General features: G+C 42.2%; 1 protein-coding gene across 3 annotated transcripts in view; it reads left to right on the top strand.

Moving 5' to 3' along the window:
* The window catches only part of DYNC2H1 (dynein cytoplasmic 2 heavy chain 1), a 352,996-nt gene that overhangs the window by 238,201 nt on the left and 100,746 nt on the right, over positions 1–14,049 (top strand). For all 3 annotated transcript variants that reach the window (XM_053308090.1, XM_053308091.1, XM_053308092.1), the window contains 4 exons: positions 5,284–5,349; positions 5,757–5,807; positions 7,487–7,564; positions 11,584–11,715. In XM_053308090.1, coding sequence (XP_053164065.1) covers positions 5,284–5,349; positions 5,757–5,807; positions 7,487–7,564; positions 11,584–11,715 — 327 coding nt within the window. The remainder of the gene's footprint in view (positions 1–5,283; positions 5,350–5,756; positions 5,808–7,486; positions 7,565–11,583; positions 11,716–14,049) is intronic.

Below are 14,049 nucleotides of genomic sequence, written 5' to 3' on the forward strand. Positions count from 1 at the left end.
TTTTCAACAAAAGTTTCCAAAGCAGTTTACACAGAGAGATAATAAATAAGATGGATCCCTGACCCCAAAGGGCTCACAATCTAAAATCCCTGTCCCAAAAGGGCTCACAATTGGTTCGGTTTGGGGGGGTTCACGAGTTTAACCCCCCCAAATAGAACTCATCACCACCACTTCCGCTGGCTTCTCCAAGGCCACGGGGGGTCTCCAAAAGTTTCCCCTCCAGCCTCCATTATTTGCCAAATTGCCTGGTGCAGGCGGTCTTCAGCCCATTCCTCGGGGCCTTGGCCCATGCTGGTAGCCATTTTGGAGGCCGCCATGCATGCTTCCAAAGAAAAAAAAGTAAGATATATATATATATATATATATATAAACTTGCAAATCCCCTGAACAGGCCAGGGAGTTCGGCTAGATAATGAAACAAAATTGGGCAGAGGGATGTTTTGGTTTGATGTAGCAGGTTTGTTTCTGAACCTCTTTGCACATCCCTACCCTGCACCAGCTCCAAGTTTGGCCTCCATCTGCTGAATTATTCACACCTGTAGTGTGGAAAGTGATTCTGCCTTTCTTGTGCTCCTGCCTGGATGCACGCTGGTGTGTCGGCATCATTTCCTGTTTGGCCCAGACATGATCATTGTGCTGCTGGACTTCCAGTATTGGCGGTGAGTTCTCTTTGCATCCTGCTGTCTCCAGCGGATTGACTGGGTTGGGCATTGGGACTCCTGACAGTAAGTAATATTACCATATTGAAGCTGGGAAGCTTAGTCTGATAGGAAGTGGCTTATCTAAGGCCATCTAGTGCGCTCCTGACAGGCAAGATTCAAACTGGAGAAGTCCTGATTCATTGTTCGGTCTCTTAGCTACTATGTTACACCAGCTCTCAAGAGGTGTGAACTTGAGGGCTGATGTATTTACTAAAAAGAAAGGTTTAAAGCTGGCTGGCTTCAGCTCCTAGTTCATCTTGGTTTAACACTTAACCATAGAAAGACCGAGAAGGGACAGTTTGCACATAAGAAGTAAGACCTTCAGGGAGGTGATCATAGAACCCCTTTCTTAACTACAACCAAGATACTGAGAATGTGACAGCTGCACTGGCCCCAAAGTAGTTTGTGGTTGAATGAGATTTGAAATGGAGACTTCCTTGTCCTTTAGCCACTGCAGTGCGCCAATTTGTTCCTTCAGACTGGCTTTAGCTGCAGGAAGGTAAGCAAAAATGTCTTTCGCTAAACTCCATTTTAATCCTTGACAAGTAGGGCAGAGCCTTTTTTACTTTTAATGTAACATAATATCATTCTCTTTGATATTTTAGTGTTGATGGAATAAAATTGTGCTCCTTATAAAAATCCCCATTCTCTTATTCCCCTGGATATATACAGTCACACACAATAGACAAATTTATAGTATCACATCATAGACATATCATATAATCTATCTATCTATATGTTTAATTCTCTTAGCCGGCATGTGTGTCCTCGATTTGGCGGCGGAACTCTCATGACACATTGCGAGAGTTCCCAGCCTTGGGCAAGAGTTGCGGGCAAGAGAAAATGGCGGCAGCGGTGGGCCGCAAAACAGCCTGAGGCGGCCTCCGCTGGGAGGCGAAGGCGGTGGAACGGCCTGGCCTGACCAGGCCGTCCCGGGTAAGGAGGAGGAGGAGGCAGCGGCAGGACAGCAAGGCACAGGCGAGGGGAGAGGAGGGGCCAGTGAGAGGGCAAGAGGGCAGAGAAACGAGTGGGGCAGCCTGGGGTGGGAGGGAAACGGGCGGTGGGACTCCCCAGTTCCTGCCCGGTAAGGAGGACCTGGCTGTGGCGGCAGTGAGGTCCGGCTGGAAGTTGCTTAGTGTGGGTGGGGGTGTGGGGCAGGGAGGAGAGGAATGGAAGGGGAGGGAGGGCAAGAGAGAGTGGGGGGGCAGGAGGGGGGGACAGCCAGCCCCAAAGAGCGCGCAGATACTCTGTGCGGGTCGGCTAGTTTATAGTATAATATCATAACTTTCATATCACAGTCCAGTAGTGAACTACAAGGACAGCATCTTACAGGGCACTCCTGCGCACCAGACATTTGTTGTTATCCTTTGTTTCTTTGTTTTTAACATAGCTGATTTTGCAATAGCTAGTATAGGGTAATGGCTAAGTACGTAAGTAGGTGCTCCCTGCTTCCTATCTCACCTTGGCCATCAGCTCTCAGAGAATGACCTTAGGCAAACCTTGGCATAATGCTCCTTGTCCCCATCTGCAATGTAGTAATAGACATGCCGTCTTTGGCTCCAGGTCTTCCTAGACATCTGCCCTGCTATAGAGATAGATGTGGGGTAGCAGGCTTCCACAGGCTTCTCACTTGCTGGATCAGGAACCATAGATGTAAAGCAGATGCACATGCAAATGTCACAATTAGTTGCATGTAAATATCTTTCTGAAGTGTGACTGGAGTGGATTACAACATAAATCTTGTGTTATGTGACTTTGGGGCCACTCTATAGCTCTCTTCAGATATAATGAGCACCCTGGGTGCTCATATTTATAGCGGGCTGTCACAGATCCCAACATGCTGCCACCACGTGCCACAGCCCAGTCTCAACAAACCCAATGATCTTAAGCTTCACCTCTGCCACCAAGTAGACTTGCGGGGGGTGGGGGCTGTGTTTATAAAACAGCTTTCCAAACCTCTATCTCATTCAAGGTTAGGTAGCGTGGAAAGGCTTCTAAGCGTGGGGTGAAGGAGCAGACAGAAGCTACACATTTTTAACTTTCAAAAAAGGAAACTTTACTTTAAAATAGTTCAATTCAAAACAATAGTTCTTTGGGGAAATTTAGAACAAAACAGGAATCATATGAGCACAAGGAATAAATAAAATAGGAGAAAGATGCATCCAATTTATCCTGCACTAATACTGGGTCCTGACTCTTTACCAAGAGTCCTCTAGCAGTCACTCCTAGTCAGCTTCTGCAGCAAGCCTAGCTTGTCCTTTGCTCAGCTTGGCCCTGCTCTTCTTTCCCAGTTCTAGAGATTCAATCCCAGACTGTTCCTTCAGCTGCTTTAGGAGTCTTTCAGTCCTCCAGAGAGTCACAACTCTCCCAGTGATTTTTCAGCTCTCTTTCCAACACTATCTCTGATTCTCTCTAACTGTGACAGCAACTTGCACCCCTTGAATTCCTTCACTTGAACTCTCTTCAGCTCTCCAACTTGCCCTAAAACTCTGCTGAAGGCAGCCTCCTTATATTATACTTTTCCTTTCCTATTTTTTCCAAATCAAAACAATTCAGGTTCCCTCCATTATTTTAAAACATCTCCAGTCAAATCAAACCCTCTCTTCCCTCCAAAATTCTCTCTCTCTCTATCCATTCAGTCATGTCCGACTCTCGATCACTCTGTGGGTCACTCTATGCACTCCATGTCGTCCTATCTCGTACAGCCTCCTTTAAGTCCGCCATGGTCATTCCAGTGTCATTTTTTATAATATCTAGCCACCAAGTACAAGGCCATCCCCGTCTCTTCTCCCACTGATCATTCCCAGAATAATTGTTTTTTCAAGTGAATCAGCTCGCATGACATGACCAATATTAAGTCAGTCTTTGTTTAGTACTCTTAGCTTCTAATGATATTATTGGTTTAACTAGATCTAAAACTTCCTTATTCGTAATTCTCACTGTCCATGGGATACGCAACAGTTGCCTACAACACCACATCTCGAAAGCCTCCATCCTTCTCCTATCTGTCTTCTTCAAAGTCCAGGTTTCACAGCCATATGTGGCTATTGGAAATATTGTTGCATTAACTAATCTTAATTGGTTAGGAGACTAATATCTTTGCTCTTCCAAATTTTACACATGCTGATCATTGCGGTTCTTCCAAATGCTATACGCCTCCTGATCTCAGTCACCACATTGATTTATTTTAGAGCCAAAAGAAATAAATCCCTTTATTACCTCAATTATCTCATTATTGATCTTCACTCAGACTTGTGTATTCCCTGCAGTCGTCAATATCTTTGTTTTCTTTATATTAAGGTGTAATCCAAATTTTTCACTTCTTAAATTTTAAAATTAACCATTCTAGATATTTCTTGCTTTCCCCAAGCAATGTTGTATCATCTGCATAACGAAGGTTGTTAATATTCCTACCGCCAATTTTCACTCCAATAGCAGATTCTTCCAATGTGCATTTCTCATAACCATTTCTGCGTACATATTAAATAGTATGGGAGACAGGATGCAACCTTGATGAGTGCCTTTCTCAATCTTGAACCACTCTGTGTCTCCATATGCCATTCTTACTGTGGCTTCTTGATCAGAGTACAGCAACTATACAAGCTGGATGAGATGTGATGATATTCCCATTTCTCTGAGGCAATTCCAGAGCTTATCATGATCAACATAATCAAAAGCCTTTGTATAGTCAATGAAGCACATATAAAGGTCCTTTTGATAATTCCTTTGCTTTTTCCATCATCCATTGAAGATTGGCAATGTGATCACTCATTCTTCTTCCATTTCGAAATCCCGCTTGTACATCTGGCATCTCTCTATCAACAGTTGGATTCATATGTTGTTGAATGATCTTCATAAAAATTTTACTCACATGTGGTATCAAGGCCTCCAAAATTAAACCAGTACAATTCATCATTACTGGTTCAACTCTAAAAAATGTTAAACACATGTTAGAGATAATTTTCTTAGAGAGTGGAAGCAATGGTCTTGTGGTAGCAAGCATGACTTGTCCGTTTAGCTAAGCAGGGTCCGCCTTGGTTGCATATGAAAGGAAGACTACAAGTGTGAGCACTGTAAGATATTCCACTAGAGGATGGCGCCACTCTAGGAAGAGCATCTAGGTTCCACGTTCCTTCCCTGGCAACTCCAAGATAGGGCTGAGAGAGATTCCTGTCTGCAGCCTTGTAGAAGCCACTACCAGTCTATGTAGACAATACTGAGCAAGATGGACCTATGGTCTGACTCAGTATATGGCAGCTTCCTATGTTCCTAGAGTTATGTAGTAGAGGTTAGAGTTTGGAATCAAACCTTTAAATGTAAGAGGTCTGCTGTGGATTCAACACTGTTGCTCTGGGAAGTCTTGAAAGAAGCAATTACATCATATTCTATGGAGCCGAGAAATTCTGGTTTAGAACATTCCTTACAAAACACACACACAGGTAATATCACCAGTTCCATGAAAATAATGTACATTCTTCAAATCAGTATTACTTGTAGTGACTGAATATGTATGGAAAATAGGTTAAATGGGGCATGTATTCCTAATAACCTTGTTAACTTATTTGTCCTTCTGTCATTGTAGGCTGATCAACTAATGTTTGCACTACATTTTGTGAAAGGGATGCATCCTGAACTTTTTCAAGACAATGTAAGTGTTATAGAAATGATTCTTTTAAAATTTGCTATTACCGTAATACAGAAAAACATGTATGTGTACCAGAATATATGCATAGCATTTTCTATTTGAATTCAGTGAGGACGTCTCCATTATGGTGCCCTTTGGGGTGACATCATACACTCTTTCTTGAATATTTCCTGATTATGTGGGTTCCTTCTATAAAGTATGCTATTTTACTGCACTGGGATTGTTGCAAGTTGAAGGGGACACTGATTAGCTGGGCCCACAACTCTTAAAGACACATTTTTCAAAGGTGTGCTGCAATGGAGTAGGAGAGAATGTCAAAAATTGTCCCTCTCCTGTTGTATGCACAACATGTTTTTCAGCATGCATAAAATTAGTCTGGATATCAGCCAAACATTACTGTATTTTCATAGGAATGGGACACATTTACTGGTGTGATCATTGGAGACATGTTAAGAAAATCGGTAAGTCTCACTGCACCTTTTAATTGATGTTTTTTCTTGTAAAATAAAAGTACTACACTATAGCTTTCAGATGAAAAGTTGTACTGTATCTTCTTTATTATTTATTGTGTGAGCACATAACATTTAGATATTTTCCACATTTAATAGACCATACAGGATATAATTTTAAATTTTAAATTAAATTTACTTACTTAAAATTAAATTTACTTAAATAAAATAAAATTTATTTAAATTAAATTTAAACTTATTTTAAGTAAGTTTGGGAAAGGTGGTAAAACAAATCCACCATTACTACCACCAGCAGAACAGAATAATGCCAGTCTATATACATCCATCATTGTATCTCTCATTACTTGTGTCTGTAAGTTGTATCTCCTTCTCTGGATATGGTATTAGAACAGTATTAGATATGGATATATCTAATACTGTTCAATGTATGGGATCTCATTGCCTCTCCACTGGCACATCCCCACCCATTCCAGTGTAGGCCAATCAGAAGAGAGTAGTGGTGACTCACTTATTGAGCACTGGCTGGTGCTGGGAAGAGAGGAAGAGCTGGTGCTAGGAACAATAGAAAGGGAAGAGATGATGTCATAGCTATGGATGTGCAAAATTATTTGGGTAGAAAATGATTTGTATCCGAATCTGGCTGATTCGGGTGATTTGCAGTCAAAACAAATCACCCCTGTCCTCAATTGCCCAGGTTTGAACCCCAAAAAACCAGAGATTCAGACCTCCATTTTGTGGCCAAAGTGGGTTGGGTGGTAGTGCCCAATGGGTGGAAGCTACCACCCAAATTTCAAAGAAACTGGGCAAAGGGGTGATTTTTAAAGAATTTTTGAAGTTGGCATGTCTTTGGGGCAGATTCAGGGCAGAAAAGGGGTTTCAGGGGCAGAAGAATGGGTCAGGTAGTAGTGCCCTAATGGGTGCCTGCTACCAACCAGATTTCAAATAAATTGGTGAAAGGGGTAATTTTTAAAGAATTTCTGAAAGTTTCTTTAAGCTTTCCCCCCATAGGGAATAATGGAGATTTCAGCAGCCCCATAACTCAACTTGGGGGGCACCAGGGTGGCCCAGAGCGAGTGGTGGTGTAGTGCACATAGGGTGCCAACCACCCACAAGCCCATGGGGCACTGGGTTTTGTTGTTTCTGAGGTGTTCTGAGTATAGATTCTCTGGTAGCAAATGAGTGGATTCAATGACAAACATTGAATCCACTCTCATTGCCTACCAGATAATCTACCCCCACAGAATCAGTTTAAAAGTTGGAAGACAGCCATAGGCTTCTATAGCTATAGCCCAAAGTCATCAGACCTTGAAAGATGTTACCACTCTTATGTTTGTGCCTTTTTTCATTACAAATCAAACAGGGCATGATCCAGTCAAGTATTGTATAAGCACTTTTATGTCCCATGGGTTTTGATGGAACAAAATTTAACCACACCTAACTCTCCTCTTGAAATCACTGGGACATACAGTGCTTAATAGCAATAGCAATAGCACTTACATTTATATACCGCTCTATAGCCGAAGCTCTCTAAGCGGTTTACAATGATTTAGCATATTGCCCCCAACATTCTGGGTACTTAAATTGTGCTTCATTGTGGCCTTAATAGACAACTTCTGCCCTGGATTTGCAGATACACATAAAACATTCACAATATATTTTGTTCTATTAAGGATTCTCAAAAAAGTATTCGAGACCAGATTCCCTCCTGGATTGAACAAGAAAGAATCTGGGCAGTAGCATCTCTTAAGGTATTCTTTAACTTACAGTTTTCCTACAAAAATGAATTAAATTCTAAGAACATTGCTAACATGATAGAATTAGTATTTAAAGTTTGGTATTATCTATTAGAATTGTTCATCTCTGCCAGAATTAATTCTCCATCCACATTTTTGCATGTTGTTGTTACAAGAGTTTAAAGGAGGAGAGCAACCTGGTTTGCCTGATGGAGAAAAGGAAGTTATCCAGATTTGGGAGCTGTGGAGCAGAAGGCATAAAAATGGGAATGGAAGAAAGAAAAAAGGGGAACTGACTGAGCAGTAGATAATGCTTGCAAGATACAGATCAGCAAGATGTAGTATAATGGAAAATGAGAGAGGTCAAAGGTGCAGACCTCGATTATGACATGGAGTTTTGAAGCTGATTCAGAAAGCAAAAGTGAGGTAGTGAAGACACTTTAAGAGTTGGAAGCCAGGATCATAGTAGTAAGAATGGAAGGTTATTTTGGCAGACAAATTTTGAAATTCAGATAAAATGATATCACAGTGATGAAATGTGCATGACAAGACTGCACAAAAACTTCAAAATGACCTCTTTAATGCGCAAAAACAGGCTGTTAAAATAAACTTACAAACATGTAATCAAAGCAAACATTTTGGTATAAAACACTATCATCAGTGTTCTTTTCGGCATACCAGCTGGTAGCACTTTAAACCATAAATACAGTAACCAAACCAAAAGTGGAAACAATTGAGATGACAAAGATGAAAATAGGCAAGCCTTTTTAACCCTTTCAGTGACCAATGTATCTCATGGCTTCTTTCATCTCTTTCTTTAATATTTGGTTGAAACTGCTCTAGAACATTCTTTCATTAATCTTATGTCTCATTAAATTCCCTTCAACTGCCAGTATTGATACTTTTTTTTGTTTTACTTCTCCTTGATGTTTTCCCTTCATATGCACCACCCATGGTTTATTGAGATGTGCAAATGGATTTTAGTTGAATTGATTCAAGCTTGAATTGGGGTGATTCGAGTGATTCAAACTTCAGTTTAACAGTCCCTAAAATAAAGGGCCTGTTTTGAGTTCGAATCGAATCAACCCTGATTCTAGCTCAAATCAATTTGAGTGCCATTTTGAGTCCTATTTTGTTTTCCCCCCTCGCTAATTGGTTTTCCGACATTGGCTTCTGATTGGCTTGAGATCTCCTTGCTTGTTGGTTGACTTGTTATCATTCAAATCAAGTGTTCTCACATGCAACTGTGCCCCCATTGGCTGAGGGGATGGAGCAGGGAAGGGTTAGGGTTAGGGTTGGTGGTCCAGGTCTGCCTGCCTGGCCCTTTGAGTGGACAGAGAGACAGAGAGTGCCTGCTGGGCTTATTTGACTCTCTCTGAGGGTTTTTTGTTTTAATCTTTTTCATTTGCAGTGTCAACAACTGCTTTTCTTTTCTTTTTGTATTATTGTACCGCCCCAGTGGCTTTAACTGGGTGCTGCTTGGAATTGCTTATTCTTGCTTGTAGCCAGCCCTCTGTGGCTTTAATAACTGGGATGGTTTGCTGATTCCCCCCCCCCCGCCCCTAATTATTTTAAAATTGTACCACCAGCAGCGCCAGTGGCTTTAACTGGGTGTTGCTGCTTTGATTTTCTTTTCTTATTTGGATTTTGTCATCTTCTTGCTTGAAGCCAGCCCTCAATTGCTTTAATAACTAGGGTGCTGTGCTGATTTTTTCCCCTCTTGCAGCCCTAAGCTGCACCTCTTTGATGCTGCTGCTGCATGCCTGTATTGGACTGTCTTTTCTTTTTCTTTTTTTCTTTTCTTTTCTTTTTTTTTATTTTTTTAATTTTTATTTTTATTTTATTTTTTTGCAGGCTGGTGTGTTGTTCCTGGTGCCCAGCCTGGCAGTATCCGGCTCTCTCTGTTTCCCTATTTTCTTGGCTTTTAAATTTTGTTTTGATTGTGTGGGTGAATGCCCAACTGGTGCCCACAGTGTTTTTACCCTGCAACACTTGCTTTGCTCACATGTTTGTAAGTTTATTTTAACATCCTGTTTTTGCGCATTAAATAAGCCGTTTTAAACTTTGTTTGAAATTTTGAATTTTTTAAAAAAGAGAGGGGAAAGGACAATGAAGTTGCAATAATCTGGACAAGATATGAGAGCCTAGATGAGGGTTCTTTTGTAAGGCCAGGAAGAATTCCAGAATTTCAGCCATTGCCTCTCATACCAAATAGCTAAAGATTTGTTTTCTATGTAGTCATTCAAAGCTACCCTCTTTTGCAGGAAGGAAGCCCGAAAGCACTTACCGCCCCAGAGATGATCAGAAAGATGTTGCTGGGTGGGCAGATCGCCTGCCCAGATGAGCAGCAGCTCTCCTGCAAGCCGCATGTGCTTTGTCCGGCCGCTCCAAGGGTCGGGCTCATGGAAGCACCACCATGCAGCACCCCACCCCCCAGAGCCCCAATAATGCAACACACAAGTGTGGTGCATTACTGGGATCCCCCTCTCCCCCCCCCGTGTGTCCACCACAAGATCACAAAGCCCGGTTTGGGGCACACTCACTCCCAGAACTTTGGTTAAGCGGTGGGCTACTTAAGAGGGCCACCGCTGGGAGCCACGTGGCTCCCGGTAGTTTTCATGCACAGAAGAAACCGGGCTGGGCTCCCTTAGCCTGGTTTCTGCTGTGCTGGTGAAAAGCCTCAGTGGTGGGATCCTACATCCCTGCAATATATGTGTGAACAGCAGAACCATATGGATGGGACCACTTGTATGAATCTTTCCCAGTTGAGAAAGACCATATGATTGGCCTCACCCACTTGATTCTTGTATTCACACTTATACTGTAGTGGTGTGAGATCATTCCATGGAAAGCAGCTCCTATATCATTAGAAGTAGGTATGAATGGAGCTACAAAGTTAGAGCCACCATGGTTCTAAACTGGCATTTGGCTTTGTGACGAAATGCAGATCCCCATCTTAGCTCAGCAGTTTCTTATTTTTGTTATTGAGGGGACAGGGCAATCAAGCTACAGGCCTAAATCTTTTTCACAGTAGATAACTAGCTCACACTGGAGTCAGCTTACACATGCTAGTTCAGCCCATTAAGGAGGAGGGACCTCCAGTTTGGAGGGAAAACCTCTATCCTGGATTGGCCAGTGTTACATCACGGATACACTGACTCTTTCGCTTGGATCCCAGAGCTGTCAATCTCTGGAAGAGTGGGAAAGCCTTCCCCCTTTTGTGACAGTATAAAATAGGGGACAGGAACCCCTCTATTTTGTCACCAGTACAATCTTGAGTTGCCAGCAACTAGGCACCTTGTCACCAGTTTCTAGTTGTGTCCAGAAGGGGAGAAGCTGTAGTGATTAATACTCCCTCAGCCAAGGACTGGTCTACTGCTAGTCTAAGGTAAAGCTCAGTGCTAGCTAGTCAGTTATTTATTTTTTTTAATTTTCTTTACATTCCTGTGTGCCTAACTTTACTTGCAGTTCCCCTATTTTCCACCGTTTCCTTAATCTGTGTGCAATCCTTGTTTCTAAATAAAGTTCATATACTTAGAAGTGGCTTCAGTCTGATTTAACAGGTTCTGGAGGGTCACTTGCAGAACTCTCCCCCATGTGCCTCGTAAGCTCATTTGCTACTGTTGAGTGTTTCTGAATAATATATTGTTATCTAGAACTGGGTTGTGCCTATAAGTCCCAAGCCAGGCAGTTCCAGGTTGTTGAAGCTGTGTCTAAGCCTAGTCAATAGCTTTAAATCAGTCTTCAACTGGTGGCAGCCTGTCTCAAAGCAGCGATGTTGCTCCTGGATTTGGGGTCAGAGCAATCTCTCTACTGAGAGTAGATTCCTGGAGAGCAGAGAATAACCCCCATTTTGTCACAGGCTTTGACTCATGTTTCGTGGAAATTGAAATGAAAATTGTTCCATGGAAATCATTGAAAAAGTTACTCTGGAATGAGTTGAGAATTACAGTGACCGTTTTTCTTTTGTTCAGCTGTTGTTGTTTTTTTAAAAATTGCAGTTAATTGTAAAACCTCTACTTCTTGTTCTGTAGATCTCTCTCCCGACTTTGTATCAAACACTTTGCTTTCAAGACGCACCACTATGGCAGTCTTTCTCCCGGAGCTCAACGTGTGAACAAGATTTTCCATCCATTATTGCAAACAGACTTTCTCTCTTTCAACAGGTAAAATTTTATACTGGGTGTTTAAATGCCTGGACCCCCAGCTAGCTAAATTTAGTTGTGACTAAGTCCCATTAAAAGTGATAGAAGAAGATAGTGGGAAATTTATTGCATTGCTTTCCATATAACTTGGTTATTACTAACTTTAGCTGCTGGGGCTGTAATGTATCATCATCATTTTAATATTGCTTGTAGGCAAACAAATGATTAATTTGCTTGTGGACCACTTGTTCCCATATTAACCTTTCTAGAACTACAGTTGTTTGACATAGGTCAGACACCATATGAGCACCTCTTTCTCCCCATGCTTATTTTCTCCCATTTTCACAATCTCATCTGTAAACTGAACTTCATATGTGGTAGTACACTTCTCAATACCAGTTGCTGTTGAGGGATTATAACATGGGGTGAGTGTTACTGCTTTCATGCCATCGGAGGCCCGGTCTACCCGGCCTTTTCCCGGCAGGTAGACCGGGCCTCCAGCGATCGGCGTGCTTTGCGGTGCGCGCATGCGTGCGCGCAAAGCTTCAGTGGCCTGCAGGAGTTCAAAGGGAGAGAAGATCTGTTCGGTAGCTCCTCTCTTTGTTTACAACATCATCCGGTGAGGACTCAGGCGGGCGGCTGGGAGGGAGGGAGGGCTGGCGGGCGGCGGCGGCGGCAGTAGTGGTAGCGGTAATTTGTGCCCTAATCTGCTCGCGGCGGGGCGGGGGCAGCGGTGGGGGCGGCTGGTTTCCAGCGCCCCCATTACTTGGTGAAATACGGCCTCTGGCGGGGGCAAAGAGGTGGGAGGGGTAAGCAAGCCCTCCCACCCTTAAAGAAATACCCCCCACCCGGACCCAAACCAGCCAGATCCGAACCGGTCCGGCAGTTCGGCCATTCTTTAGAATGGCCTCCGGACTGGTTCGGACCCACCCCTATAAATGAGTGTCCAGTACTGAAACGACATCATCTTTGGTGCCATACCACCCTTCCTGATAAGAGCATTCCAGAATCAGGGTACATGGCTGAGAAGGCCCTCGCCCACTCTTAGCACCTACCAAATGTTGAGAAAACTGAAGACAGGTCTATCAATGGCTACTAGTCTTGACAGATACTAAGTGTAGGAAGTGGTGTGGTGCCATACACAGAGAGATTTGGTACTGCTGATGTAACAACAAAGTATAATTGATCAAGAGCATAATGAAAAATATATTTAAGATGGGTGATTCAAGATTATATAGTTTTAAAATATGGATTCAAGAGTATATAGATTATACGGCTCATCTGGTGGCTACTTGGGGGTGGGCCTTCTCCATTGCTGCCCCAAGGATTTGGAATGTGCTCCCTGTTAAAATAAGAGCCTCCCCATCTCTTACAACTTTTAAAAAGGCAGTCAAAACACATTTGTTCACCCAAGCTTTTAATTAAATACTGTTTTAATAGTTTGATGTTTTTTCATAGTTTTAACATTTTGAATTTTAAATTGTTGTAATGATTTAACCTTTTTATGTGTTGTTTTTATTGTTTTGTTGTAAACTGCCCAGAGACTTGCATTTTGGGCAGTATACAAATACGTTACATACATACATACATACATACATGTGGGCAGTAACTTAAAGGGTTTGTCTAATGAAGCTGTGCTAATCCCTATCAAAACCATGGACTAGATTCCTTTGCTCCACCTCAACAGCACTCACTTACTGAGGCACTTTGGTGATATAAGCCTTAACATAAAAATGGAAGCAGAGCTGAGAAAGACTTTTGAGAGTTTCTCATAGTCACTGTAAGTAATATTGGGCTAAATAAACCAATGTGTTGATTCGGTATACTGCAGCTTTGTATTTTCTTTGTATGCCATGTGATATCATCAGAGCAGTGTGTGTCCATGTGCGTGTGTGCATATATGTGCATGTGTATGTGCACAGAAGGAGGGAGTAGTACGTAGGAATAGCACAACAAAGAAAATAATGCATTCTCTACTTCATGCATTCTAGATATTCTGTTGCATTCCTACCATTTGCTCCTGCTGACAACACACTACAGATACTGAATTAATGTAAACAAATAAAGGCTTCTTACAGCATTCCCCATTTGCTGGTGATTCTGACATCGTAAATAAAAAGCAGCGAAAGCTAGAGCTTATAAACTATGCACTATGCTTAAGCATTAGAAAGATAAAACACAAATTCCAATTTTGCACAGTCATCACCAAGCAAACAGAGGGGAAAAAGGGACATAACAAAAACCGCTTTTATGATAAAGCTTTTTCTGAATCACATATTTTGTCCAATGTATAGTTAATTCTACCAGTGTCTTTCCCATCAAATTTTATTGTAGCCATTTTATTGTAGTTCACTA

Source organism: Hemicordylus capensis, chromosome 3, assembly GCF_027244095.1.
Source record: "Hemicordylus capensis ecotype Gifberg chromosome 3, rHemCap1.1.pri, whole genome shotgun sequence".
Taxonomy (NCBI): domain Eukaryota; kingdom Metazoa; phylum Chordata; class Lepidosauria; order Squamata; family Cordylidae; genus Hemicordylus; species Hemicordylus capensis.